The sequence below is a fragment of the Macrotis lagotis genome, chromosome 7 (genome assembly GCF_037893015.1).
Source record: "Macrotis lagotis isolate mMagLag1 chromosome 7, bilby.v1.9.chrom.fasta, whole genome shotgun sequence".
Classification (NCBI taxonomy): Eukaryota; Metazoa; Chordata; class Mammalia; order Peramelemorphia; family Peramelidae; genus Macrotis; species Macrotis lagotis.
The window spans coordinates 212,963,993-212,978,935 of record NC_133664.1 but is presented as its reverse complement, the minus strand read 5'-3'; the positions used below and the strand labels follow the sequence as shown (position 1 = coordinate 212,978,935).

The window sequence follows — 14,943 nt, the reverse complement described above, 5'->3', positions numbered from 1 at the left end:
ATCATTGTATTGCAGAGAATACCTAAGTCATTCATTGTATTGCAGAGAATAGCTAAGTTGCTCATCATATGATATTGCTGTTACTGTGTACAATATTCTCCTGGTTCTAATAGCTTGCTTTTCTTCTAAGAACTACTTGTTCATATTATTTGACCTTTAGGGTAATGTCTCTTTTTTATGTATAGTTGAATCAATAATCTAAACATCTTGAATTTCAGGTCTTTATCAGATAAATGTTATGCAAAGACTTTTCTTCAATCCTATGTATACTGATTTTGTTTGAAAAGCTTTTACTGGGGAGGCTAGGTGGCGCAGTGGATAGAACACTGGCCTTGGAGTCAGGAGTACCTGAGTTCAAATCCGGCCTCAAACACTTAATAATTACCTAGCTGTGTGGCCTTGGGCAAGCCACTTAACCCCATTGCCTTGCAAAAACTAACAAGAAAAATGCTTTTACATTTTATGCATTTAAGGTTATATATTTTATTTTCTGTGATAATCCTCTATATCCCCTGTTTGTAAATAATTCAATTATTGTGATTGTTCTTTCTTTTTTCTCTCATTTATTTAAAATGAAATTTTGTTTTTAATTAGCAAAAATCTGCCATCTCTCTCTTTTACCCTGCACCCCACAATTGAGAACAAAAGTAAAACAAAATTCCTTTTACAAACATGTTTAGTCAGTGAAAACAAATTTTCATGCACATACACATATATACAATGTGTAAGAATATATATGTGTGCTTATACACCCTTCTACATACATTTATATGCATATTTCTAATTTTTACTCTTTCATTCACCCCTTTATCAGGATAGCATATTAGAGAACCTGCTTCCCCACATTATCACTAGTGATTTTAATCATTTTTTCTTACTTTTTTGTAATCAAATGAATATTTTTAAGATTCTGAACTTTTTTTCTTTCCTTTGACTCATAACCTCTCCACTGTTCTTATCACATGCATCCCTTTCTGTCTTGAAACTAAATTTTAATCAGTTTTCCTTATTATTGGCCAATTCTTTATTAATCTATGAAATATCATGCTCTATTAAGTCTCCCAACTGCCAGAATTCCTGAAAAGATGAGAATGTAGGTGAGGGGAAAACAATACTAGGAAAACAATACTATTTAACTGGGAAATGTTTTATAGATTGCTTTTTGCTTATTTAACCTGAATACATAGGGAACTTAAATTTTCTTCCTGATTTTATCTCCGATTTTTAGTTTATTTTAGGTACTTATTTTGGGGAAATATTTGACCAAAATATTAAAATATTAAATCTTCTTTACAAATACTATGGTGGGGAAGGACATTTAATACCACAAGAAAATACATGAATTGTGGTTATATATGTAATAGTTATATAAATAGTTACTATAAGGAAAAAAGTTATAGTTACTTTACCTTTCCATAAAACATTTGCAAAATGTATTATAAAATGGAAAAAAGATATTTCTCTCTATAGCCTGTTATTTGTTCAGGCTTCCTTTCTAGGTGTTATCAAAAACAAAAGCACAGTGACTATAAACTTTTAAAGAATAGTGTTCATTAATTTAAAAAAAATTTTGCTTCCTTGAGAATACCGTCAAAGAAATCATAATCAACATAAGTTCTTTCCCTTCATTTTACAGAACAATGAGGTGTTAGAGCTGCAGAGAATAAGAATGAAGGATGAAATTCGAGAATACAAGTTTCGAGAAACACGCCTCCTTCAGGACTACACTGAATTGGAAGAGGAAAATATTACTTTACAGAAGTTGGTATCTACATTGAAACAGAACCAGGTAGGATTTTTTTTTACAGTTCAGATCAAAGTATACCTTCTTTGTTCTGCTTAATGATTGACTTTTTCTATCTTAATAAGTAATTTCTCAAATTTTGCTATCACTTTTCTAAAGTTAAATCTTTTACCAAATGAAAAGGTCCTCAAGGATAGTCTTGGTAACAAACTGAATATTTGATAACCAAGCTGTTTAAGCTCAAAAAGGTTAATCATTAAAAGAATAATTATCAGTTGATATATTATTCTGACCATAGCAAAACATGAAAACTTAGAGAAGATGCTCTATTAGAGCTCTGATAAATCATAGGGTTTTTTTAATCTTTTGATTTATTAAAGAATTAAATTTAACAAAATTTTCCTGAAAAAAATTATACTCTATTTCCTTAGACTTTTCCTGCTATTATTTTTTTAAATTGTAAGCTTTAATGGATTATTGTGTAAGTAGCAAAAGTCTCAATTTTGGAGTTTCACTCTATATTATTATAGTTTTTAATTAAAAATCTTCTGTATGTTGAAGAGAGCTCAACATAAGCCCTAGAAGTAAAGAGACTGAACTCTGTTGCAGACTTGTTTCTATAAACATTTAGAATTATTTCAGTCCATTAAAAATGATACTGGGGCATAGGTTAGGAAAGTTAAAACATCTCTCATTATTAAAATTATTCTAATTTGTAGAATTCTTTGGAAAATTTAGGTAGTATAGCTCAAGAACAGAGACATTAAGAAGAAAAATGCCGATTTCCCTCTGATTGTCAGAAGGAATATCTTCATTTCAAGCTTGACTGAGATCTCAACTAATGTATACATATGTTTATATGTATTTCTCTTTCTAAGAAAGTTGGAAAACTGTATGTCTTTGATATGTTTGTTTTGTTGGATTAACAATGAGATATGGTGTCTTCTTTGAAGTATGATTTATGAAAATGCTTATTAATATTTGCAATTCTTGAAGAATGACAAAAGTAGCAGAATAATTGGGGCTGACCTCTTAGCTGATTCCACTCTAACATTCCAGAGTAAATTTTGCTTCAACTTCTCTTCCCAAAGAAGAAAACAGAGAGACTGAAGCCAACACCAAAATGTTTTTTAACTATAGTTACTTTCCCACTGACTTTTTAAGAATTTAGTCTTGGAACACAATTGAGAATGGGTCATGTTTAGCTAATGATAAATAGGTGTTTGATTAATTTCAGTATATCCTTTCCCACTTGAATCATTTAATAGATGTAGCTCTTTATGTACTTTGAAGAATGATGTGTTTTTTGGTTGCATTTTTCAGTATTTCTTAGAAACATTTGTGAGACAAAAAGAATGAATTATATACCCACACCCTTTATGAAACATAAATAGAAATTAAAGCAAATTTACCACAGTACATTGGAAACATTCATGCCAATACTGTCTGATACTGAAGATTTGGATTTTGAATGACCATTATTAGTTTCTGAAAAATCTAAATTATCAGTGATAGATTGCATTGGCAATGTAAGTGTTTCTAAAGGACTACATTTAGGTACACCTAAATGAAGATACACCTGCAGCACTCTTCTATTGGGTATTGTTGGGTAGACATTAATTTCCCTTAGGGGTTAATTAGAGTCAATTCAAGTCATTTTGAAAAGACTACTATGATTTCCTAAGAGTTTTAATTAACTAATATGCTTTGCTTATTTGTAGTTAGCATTGAATGATTATATTTTACTCTTTCAACAGTGAATGAAATATGAGAATGTAATAGACAATTCAGCAGAAATAAATGAAAATTATAACAGGTTGTTCAGTCATTTCATTTATGTCTGACTCTTTGTGATCCCATTTGAGGTTTTTCTTGGTTTTCCTTTTTATTCTTCAACTCATTTTACAGATGAAAAAATGGAGGCAAACAAGTTTAAGTGACTTGCCCAGAGTCTCACAGCTAGATATCTGAGTTTAAATTTGAATTCAGGAAGATGAGTTTTCCATGTACAGCACTGTATCCACTAGGCCACTTAGTTATTCTGAAAGAGTTAACTTGTCCTTAATTTCTCTTTTTTTTCTAAGATATCATATGATAATTGCTCCAAATTCATGACTAATGAATGAATTATTTCATCATTGTTTGCCAAAATATTATAGTTGGACATTCTAGCTTATTCTTTGATGAGACAATACCATATTTTTATGCAGTACATTCTTTCTTATGAATACTTAAAGCTATCAAAATTTTCCTTTCAGTTTAAAGTGTATAAGTAATGAAAAATCAAATTATTATTATTTTTGTTTGTTTTTTGAAAAATCAAATAATTACATTAAAAGGTAGTTCTTGAAAAATGAAATATTGATTTTTTCTTTCTCTCCAAATTTCCAACAACTTAGCTATTCACATAAAATAATAATTTATTTCAAAATTTATATCCAAAATAACCCCCTGAGGGTTAGTTTGATTAGCCTATCATTTGTCAGTTGTAGTATATGTTCTAACATATATTTCCAATGCATTAGTAACATTAGTAATAAATTTCAGTTCTTCAGCTGTTAAGCAGTCATTCATTATTATAATTAAAATAGCAATTGAAATGTAGCTCTGTCTTAAAATATCTTCCTTGATAGTGTTTAATCTGACATTCTTTAATTTGTTATTAATACTTCTGAATTATATATTTCTGATTTAAAATTAGTCTATAACTAAGAGTTATAAATTTCATTGTGTAAAAATGTCAGTCTGCTGTGTAGGGCCTGTCTCCTAATTGTAAATGTTGACTTGACCTGTGTCAATACTTTCTGGTCATCTGGGTGATAACACCAATAAATTTCTTTTACCTGATCAAAAAACTTCAAGATAAGAGACATCTTAGATTAAGAGAGAGCAATTCTACTTTTATTTGTGAACATTTATTCTCCAGCCTAAGTGGGATTTTTTTATCAATAGGAATTTTAGGCAAATATTATAAGATATGAAAGAATCATATTGTAAAACCATGTTATCTATATAACTCAGTTTTTATTATTCTTTGTTCTTTCTGTATAAAATGCCCCCCCCCCCCGCAGGATTCTGGGTTTTGGTAAGATCCTAGAGAATTAAACTTTATTTATAAAACTAATATTGTTATTTCATTTTTAGCCTAAGAAAATTATGATTAGCAATAGTGTTACTTGAATGTCCAAAGATTTGTAAACTAAGGCATTAGAAATCCCTTTTAAAAGGAAAAATATTGATTTTTTTTAAGAATCCTGGGAAAGAGGTTGATTTAAGATTAAGAGAAATTATGTTTAAATAAGGAAGAGGAGACAAAATCTGAAAACAGAAGTGAGAAGAACTGGGTTTTAGGCCTTTGAAGAAGCAAATGACCTTTAGGATCTTCCTCCTCATTTTAACCTACTACAGATTTTAAGAATGGGCCTCTAATTATTTCACCAAAGTTAATCCATGATTTATTCTGCCCAGGGTTAATAACCACTAAAGGTCCATTTAGACTACTTTTACATGATTTATTAGACTTACTAGCTATTATAAATGAGTATCTTGATAAAATGAAAGATAGCCAAGTCTTTTAGATCTCAGGACTGAAAGGTGGGAATTAAAGATTCCAGCCATGGGGCACTTAGAGGATAGAACAAAATTGTAAGAATTCCTGATCTTGTAGGGCCCCTTTAAAAAAAAGGATCCAGGAAAGAATCCAAAAGGATTTTAGGCATTTAACATTTTACCTAAACAGAATTCATAGCTATTAATGACATTCAAGAACCTTTTTAGGAGCCATATCATACAATATCAAGCATAGCAACATATCAACATGACTTCAATTTCTTTCCAACATAATTATCTGTCACCAACACCCTGCTAATCAATCCCACATTGTAATAAGACATAGATAAATCATCCTTTATCTAACTTCTGCCCAGTCGGTCTATTCAGGTCTCTATTTTAGTCTAAGGTATATAAAACTTGAGCCTATTTTGATTAAAGGAATTTTTTAAAAATCTATCATAATTTTAACTCTTTGGCTTGTCCTTTTAATTTCCATCTGCCACTCTAAATACTGTCTCTTTTGAACAGGTTTTCAACTTGCCAGTCACTGCATGAACAAATCTGCTACATTGTTGTCATCATCACTTAGCACTTTTATTTTCTAATATTCAATCACTAATATTCTTCTAACATTTTATACTACTACTACTACCACCAAGCACAGAAATTGCTTCTTAACTTGAGAAATTGTAGTTTATCTGAAGACAGGAAGTTTGAATAGGTTCTTGATAATAAGACAAAGTACACTATTTCCGTAATTATCATATATCCAGTGTAAGTGTAGGTATGTAAGGATAGGAATGTGAGGAGAAGGAGGAATCATAGAAAGGAAAAAAAAGAGAAAACCCAGGTTTTCTTAGATGCTCTCTATTAAAGTCCTTAGCTTCTGAGACGTCTGAAGAAATCTCCTTATTGCTTCCTGCAGGTTTATTAAGGGATATAGGCCTTCAGGTGACTCCTTTAATGTAGCACTGGGCATACTTCTGTGTCCTGCATCATCATTTACTCATTTTTTTCAGGGAACATTTAATAGGTTCCTTCTATGTGTAAAGGATAATGCTAGAGAGTTGAAGAGTTTACACACAGTAAAAAAAGTGACAGCTACACAAATACCTAAAATCTAAAAGGTTGTCCTAAGTATATAAGAAAAATAGATCCAAAATATGGGTGTTCCTAGAAAGTAAAGATGAGTCTAATAGAGTTCTGAATTCAGAGATGATTACCTTGTGCACCTTAGCAACTGGCTCTGTATAAGTAGGTAAGGATTCATGGAGCTTCTTGTAGCTCAGAACTAAGACAGATTTTTCTTCAGTCTCTTTGAGAAGTAAAGATATGTGACCCTAATTTATTTGTTGTTCTGGGACTTTCCTCAGTCTCACAAGGCTTCATCTGTTCAAGAAGCTAAAATTTTGTAAATATATTTCCATGGTATCATCTCCTCTGCACTGTTCTCATCAAATTATCCAATTAGGGACTTTCCCATAAGAATCAGTACCAATTAAATCTACATTCTATTTTTTAGAAGTAATACATAATAATAAAAAGCCATATGTAAGTGCTAATTATGTTCCCATTTTTCTTAGCTCAAATCAATCCTTTCTAAGAAACATTATGTACTTACCATTACCTCATTATGTAAGGTTCCAGCAGGGCAAAGTCAAAATTTAATTTTTTTTTAAAAAGAGAATCTAAAAACTCTACTAGGTCTGATCTCAGTCTACTATGGGAATCTGGCAAACAGAGTTCTTTGACATATGGCAAATCATGGGGTACCACAGAAGGCTGCAGAAATGTCTACAAGTTCATCTAAAAATATGACTTAATTTGTATAATAGCATTAATTTACACATAAATATAAATCATTGTCTTTTGTTTTATATATGTCTAAATTATTTTTAAGAAAAAAATTATAATGTACAATTTCAGAGGAAAGATTATACCATTCAATTAATGTATGCCAAGGCCTTTTAGGCTTGCTGATAATTTGAAAGACTTTTAAATATGTAAGATATCCACATATTTAATAGCAGGTTTTTAGGACCCAAGTTTTAGTTTAATAAATGTTTTTGTTCTATCTATTTTAGGTGGAATATGAAGGCTTAAAGCATGAAATTAAACGATTTGAGGAAGAGATGGTTTTGTTAAATAGTCAGCTAGAAGATGCCATTCGGTTGAAAGAAATTGCTGAGCGCCAATTAGAAGAAGTCCTGGAGACTTTAAAAAATGAAAGGGAACAAAAGAACAACTTGAGGAAAGAACTCTCCCAGTATATTAATCTCAATGAAAGCATGTACAATAACCATATCAATATCTCAGTAGATGGCCAAAAATTTGGAGAAGATATGAGTGAACCAAACAACGATGACAAAATGAATGGACATATCCACGGGCCACTTGTGAAACTTAATGGAGATTATCGGACTCCAGGAAGGAAAGGAGAAACTCTACACCCAGTCTCTGACTTATTCAGTGAGCTTAACATTTCAGAAATGCAGAAATTAAAGCAGCAACTTATGCAGGTAATAAATTTTGGGAGTTGGAAAATTTTTAAAACTTTTCAGAGAGAAAATAGAGATCCAATGTTAGTTACGTATCAAATCAGAATTTCTTTCCAACAGGAATTTCTTATTCATCTTCTAATTTCTGCTTGATAGTATTCTAATTAATAAGTTTCTACTTTAATAGAGTTGTATATAAATACAGGAGACCCAGCAAAAAGAAAAAAATGTAAAAGATAAAATTGGCAAATACAAATAACTAAAGCCAGTGATAAAGGAAAAAGAGTTGATGAGGTCTGTTTTACCTAGTGCTATTGGTAAGAAAAAATAATGAGTAATTTTCTCCCATGCAATGTGAGTAAAGATACCAAAGGCATTTCTATGGTATTAGAGAGAGTGAGGGATAAATTTTAGGCAGAATCTCATTTTCTTATCTAGTCTAACAGCTTATTCTGACATTACTTTGGGAATGTAAGTATAACAAATTCTATTATATGCATATATATATGCGTAATGAATGTAATAAAAATCTACTTAATGGAAATGTTTGTGAATTATACAAATATGTATTTAGTGCATACTAAATATGATTTAATTGTCAAAACATAAGAAAACTATATTCCTAGAATCTTTGTCATAACTCCCTCTATGATTCTTGAAGACATATAAGTTCTAAGAGGGGACTTGTTTCTTCTCTTCCTATTAGATATCATTACATAGCACCTTCTAATTGCTCAAAAGTTTTTACCTTTTTATATTTCTTAACTCCTGTGTTTTCATTTTAATGTTTCTACTCAGTTCTGGTCTTTTTAACAGGAATACTAAGAAATTCTCTATTTAATTAAAGGCCCTTTCCTCCCCCCATAGAACTATATGCAGTTTTACTGACTAATTTATTCTTGTTTATAAGCATTTTTAAACCTTTTTAAGACTATTGTATTCTTTTTAAGACTATTGTATTCTTTAGTGATAACTGTCAAGCCTTGTTCAGTCTTGACTGTTGCTCTTCAGTGCTTGAACTCTCTTTCTATACACTTGAAACATCTCTCCAAATATCTTGAATTTCAACTCTTTTAATCATTTTAGTTCTGTCTTTTGTAAAAATTTATTTTTTGGGTTATTTATTTTATATTATTACAATAATCTTATTATACGAGTAAACATAACCCCCCTCCTCCACCCTGCTCCCAAAGAAGATGAGAAACTTCAAGAATAATGAGAGAAAAAAAAATGTACTTCAGTCTGTGTTCAGATTCCAGCGACTCTGTCTCTGGGATAAGTTGCCTTCTTTATCATATTATTAAATGTCTGAGGTCAGATTTGAACTCAGGTACTCCTGACTCCAGGGCCAATGTGCCACCTAGCCTCCTCTCTTCCTGATTTCTTGCAAAGTCATCAACTTCCTTTAGTTTCATTCTGCATTTGAAGGAGTTTTTTGTTGTTGTTATTGTTGTTTTTTAGTTTTTGCTAGGCTTGCCCAAGGCCACACAGCTAAGTAATTATTAAGTGTCTGAGGCCGGATTTGAACTCAGGTACTCCTGACTCCAGGGCCAGTGCACTATCTACTGTGCCACCTAGACGCCCCAAGGAGTTATTTTCTTCAGAGAGCTTTTTTATGTCCTTTTCCAGCTGTCCAATTCTGCTCTTTAAGGCATTATTCTCCTCATTTATCTTTTGTGTTGCTTTTTCCATTTAGCCTAAACTTGTTTTTAACATTACTTTCTTCAGTATTTTTTTTTTTTTTGTATTTCTTTCACCAAGTTGCTGACTTGGTTTTCATGATTTATCTGTATCACTCTCATTTCTCCTCCCAAATTTTCCTTTACCTCCATTAATTGCTTTTCACAGTCTTTTTTTGAGCTCATCAATAGCCTGAGTCCATTTTCTATTTCTCTTGGAGGTTTTGGATACAGAAGCTTTGATTTTGTCATCTTCTGAATCTTCCATGGAGCAAAGTAATTTTCTATGGTCAGATTCTTCTTTTTCTTTTGTTTGATCATTTAGTCCATATGACTGATTTACTGCACTTCTAAGGCTTTGGAGGGGGCACACCCCACAGAGACCTTAATTCCTCCAAGGTCTTATGACATACTTTTGGAAAATTTAATGAATGATTTGCAAACCCTTCTTTGAAATTAAGCAGATCAATTAGAGTAATCCCTTACTCCTAAAAAGAAATTTCTCGGGGAATTAGTGAATAAGTGATTTTGGATTTCTCTCCAGCAGACAATAATTGAGATATCACATTGTCCAGCACTCTAACAGTTTTAAATGAAATAAGTAGTTGTTACTGGAAAACTGACTCATTTATTAAAGACATTGAAAAGTTATCTCGAAAAGTTTCTATTCTATTCTTTTCTTTTAGTAAAATCTCTATATTCAATTAAAAAAAAGTTTTTGAAAAAAGGTTAATATCAGAGTGAAGATTGAATTATATATAAGTGAGAACAAAAAGAATATGTCAGCAAATTTAAAGCTCATCTCTTCTTCATTGTTATTGGTTGCATCAAAGGCAAATGATGAAACAGCCTAAGCTGAACCTTTGTTATTAATAAAATGGGCACACAAAAGTCAATCTTTGGGCTCCTGTCTTTGGTACTTGCATTACCTCATAAAAGAGGAACTGTCCCACTTATTATGATTACTAACCAAACAATTGCAATTAGGTATAAACATTGGAAAAAGATGAAATGATAATTCTTAAAATTGATGCATTTTGTCTATTGGTCATTTTTTTCTCTTGTAGTAAATTGATCTTTTCTTAAATTACTGCTGCAATATATGATAGCTTGCATCACATGGGGGAGAAACATGGTGCTATTATGAGTGTTTCTCATTAAATACTTTTATATAATGAATAAGCAAACAATTATTGTAGACAGAATAAATCACATATCTTGAACATATGAATTAATTTATAAAATGTACATAGATAGGGGGCAGCTAGGTGGCGCAGTGGATAGAGCACTGGCTCTGAAGTCAGGAGGGCCTGAATTCAAATTCGGCCTCAGACACTTAATAATTACCTAGCTGTGTGGTGGCCTTGGGCAAGCCACTTAACCCCATTGCCTTGCAAAAACCTAAAAAAAATGTACATAGATACTATTGTTATTATTGATGATGATAATGATATTTGTCCTTGTTTTTGAAGAAGATCATTAGGGAAGTGATACCATTTCATGCATGTGAATTTGAATGAGGAGGTGCTGTGCTAAACCACCAGTCTCACTTTCTCTTCTGGAGTCAATTGGGTCCAGTGACGTGATATGAATCAGGATGACTAGAGATAGACCCAGATGGGAGATAGTGTTCCACAGCTAATAAGGGTCTGAGACCAGACTTGAACTCAAGATACTCCTGACTTCAGGTCCAGGACTTGTTTGCCAAGGAGGGTCTAAATTAATAGGATTATGGAATACTTGGCAAAGAGACCTATATTTAAGTAGCAAAAATAGTTTTATTAAAGTAATAGAAAAAAATTCAAGAAGAGCTTATACTTTTAACAGCAGGAAGAGATATCCTTGCAGAAATATCCTTGCAGAGAGACTGATAGATAGGAGAGACAACCAGGAAAGAATATCTCTTCTAAAGAAGAAGAAGAATCTAGAACTAGTGCTAGAAAAGAAGGTAGCTGGATGTATAATATTGTCAGAGGGGCGTCAAGTCTCAATGAAGGCCAATAGATGAGAAGAATGTAGGAGTTCTAGAATCTAAGGGAATTTATTCACTGTGAAATAGATTGTGCAGAATGCTAGGATAGGAGTCCATTGTGGATGGCAAGAGGTAGAAGAAATGGAGGGGATGAAAGAATAGAAAGAAGAAGCAACTAAGGAAACTTCTCTAACTGGGTTCAAGCACTGGGCCTTTCATGTCTATATGATACAGTGACTAAATATTTCTAAAGTTGAAAACCTTAAAGCTCTATATAAATTCTAGCTTATCATCATCATTATGACTGAAACTGTGAGAGATCTTTAGTTTAATCTGTCTATGTAATAATAACCTCCAGCAAAATTCTGCCTGCTACAAAACATTGCTCAATTCATAACTACTTTTTTAGGGTTTTTTTTGGGGGGGGATTGTTGTTGTTTTTTTTTTTGCTAGACAATGGGGTTAAGTGGCTTGCCCAAGGCCACACAGCTAGGTAATTATTAAGTGTCTGAGACCAGATTTGAACCCAGGTACTCCTGACTCCAGGGCTGGTGCTTTATCCACTCCACCACCTAGCTGCCCCCATAACTACTTTTTTAATCATGTATTTTCTTAATCAGCAAATACTAATTGTAAACTACTATCTTGTGAAGGTCTATTTTCTTTAGGCTTCACATTCATATGTATGCTGAAAGAATTTTTTATGCTTATGTAGCTTCCATTCCATTACATAGTATTTGTAACTGCAAATGAAGCAAAAAGTTTTGCTGAAATATAAGGAAACAGCGGGGGGTTTTTTGAGAAAAAGAAAATTTCCCTTCTTGCATATTCTCTTTTGTTTATATTTTCACAGGTTCCATATCTGTTTCTGTCAAATGGAATCTAATCAAATAACTTTTTTTTGGCAAGACAGTGGGGTTAAGGGACTTGCCCAAGGTCACACAGCTAGGTAATTATTAAGTGTCTGAGAATGGATTTGAACTCAGGTCCTCCTGACTCCAGAGTCAGTGATCTATCCACTGCATCATCTAGGTGCCCCCATTCAAATAATTTTTATAAAGTTCTACTAATAGATATCAAAATTGCTGGGGGGGGGTTGGCAAAAAAATCATCTGTATAGGCTTGAATTTCAGATAGTTGGGTCCATTTCTCAAAGAAACAGACAAGGAACATTAAAAAAGGATAAGAATTATTGTGATAAAAACACAGACATGCAAAGTGATATGGGGGAAAAAGAAGCACAACAATATGTGCACTGATTATGATATACGTGTGAGTATATATACATATATATGTATATATAGGACAGCACACAGAGAGATTATTAGAGATTATAGGAATCTATTAAAAGGTTAAACAGAAAAAATAATATTGTCATTTTTGTTTTTAATAAAAATGTTTGAACAGCTTAGAGTTTGTTTTTTATTTTACTTGATTGCTATGAAGTTTGAGTATTTAAGAAAAAGAAAGTAAATTGATAACTCATTGCCATTTTCATTTTTTAGTCATATTTAACTGTAACCTTGTTTGGGGTTTTCTTGACAAAGATGCTGGGAGTGTTTCATCATTTCCTCTCAGCTCATTCTACAGATGAGAAAACTGAGATAAATAGAATTAAGTGACTTGTCTAGGACCATAAAACCATAAAAGGACCATAAAGTAAGTATTTGAGGTCAGATTTGACCTCCAGAAAGACGAGTCTTCATTAATCCAGGCCTGATGCTCAATGAACTTAACTCTTTCTTCCTCACCACCACCCCAAATTGATAGCATCTGTGTTTAATTCGATTTTTAAATTTAATTTAACCAATTTCATTTGATTCCCTTAAAGGTGATCTATTACCAGTAGAATCATAGGATCCTAGTATTTAGAAGTGAAATAATTCTTTCTTTTTTTTTCTCCTAGTCTTAAATGAGCTAGTCAGATTCCCCTCATTATATATGAGGAAATTGAGACACAAATTAAGTGCCAAAAATCACAGAGTATGGATTGTATAAGGAAGGTGATCATTGAATAAATCAATCAAGTCACCCCATTCCTTTTAAAGTAAATGATAAGATGCTGCACCTTGATATATTTATCATGTAAGAACACTCTTTAGTTTTTCATTAAATGTGGAAAAGGTCTGGACATCTTCTTAGGAAGAAGAAATCATGATTTATTGAAAGTCTTGACCACAGCCTATGAGACCTGTTATATAACCATTAAGTTAGTTAGAATCAGAGATTTGTGTGAGCAGCAAGTCAGAAGAGAGAATTCCAATCAAACCTCTAAAAAGGAACCTCCTAAGGTAGGAGAGTACCTAAGTCTCTGCTTCTTGCTAGAGGAGGATATTGCAGGTTTTTGACAAATTCAGAATATTTGAATTTTTACATCAGTGCCCTAGTAGCACCCCCAGAACAGCAGCAACTGACATCATTGTTTGTCTAACTTGAGTATCAGGAACAAATGGAACATGATAAGGAAGATGCAAGGTTTTTCAAAGAGTCTAGTTAAAAGCTGAGGGGAACTATACTTTGGGAGGATATTTTAAGATGCCCTCCTAATGACATCTAGTAGTTGTGAGCTAACCATTAGCTACATGTGCTATTTTTTGGAATGTAAATTCTTTTTTTAAAAAAATAATATTTTATTTGTTTGCTCAGTTGCATGTAAGACATTTTTTTTTAACACACAGATATGGTGCTGATACCTAAACCAGGAAGAGTGAAAATAGAGAAAGAAAACTATAGTTTAATTTCCCTAATGAATGAAGGTGCCATATGCCATTGAGAAAAGGTATATTTCTTTCTGTTCCCATGCAATTTTTTCCCCCAGAGGGTGGGGAATTCTGTCAATTCTAATTCTAAAATTCTGTTCATCTCCCTATCTTCTTCCTTTTTTTTTTGTTAGATTTATCTAATTCTGAGAGGCAGAAGTTGAGGAATTCTCCACTAGTACAATTTTACAATCTATTTTTGTAATTCATCTAAATTCTCTATAAATAATTTAGATGCCTTGCAATTGGGTACACATATATTATATATTGATATTATTTCATTGTTTATGGCACATTATAACAAGATATAATTTTCTTCCTTATATGTTTTAATGATATTTATTTTTGCTTTTCTTTTGTCTGAGATCATGATTGCTATCTCTGCCTTCTTTACTTCAACTGAAGTATACTATATTATGCTCCATCTCTTACTTTTAGTGTGCCTCTCTGCTTCAAATATGTTTCTTGTAATGTTGTAGATTGTAGTATACTGGTTTTTAATGCATTTAATCCATTCTGTTATCTGCTTTCATTTTATGGGTGAGTTCATTCCTTTGGTATGTTCTGTTCAGATAACCAATCTGCCACATATGCTTGCTAAGTATTTCCCCCTGGACTCTGTATGTACTTTGTAGGAGTGTGTCACAGACTTTTGAGGAATATTTCATACAAATATTCCACTGGAGTAAATGCCCCTAGCTAATTGTGTCTGGCTTCCTAAATGATATTGTCTGATAAT

At 32.2% G+C, this 14,943-nt stretch overlaps 1 protein-coding gene across 3 annotated transcripts in view; it reads left to right on the top strand.

Annotated features, from left to right (window-relative positions):
* The window catches only part of BICD1 (BICD cargo adaptor 1), a 191,596-nt gene that overhangs the window by 102,090 nt on the left and 74,563 nt on the right, over positions 1-14,943 (top strand). For all 3 annotated transcript variants that reach the window (XM_074194762.1, XM_074194763.1, XM_074194764.1), the window contains exons 3-4: positions 1,637-1,789; positions 7,381-7,815. In XM_074194762.1, the coding sequence (XP_074050863.1) occupies positions 1,637-1,789; positions 7,381-7,815 (588 nt within the window). The remainder of the gene's footprint in view (positions 1-1,636; positions 1,790-7,380; positions 7,816-14,943) is intronic.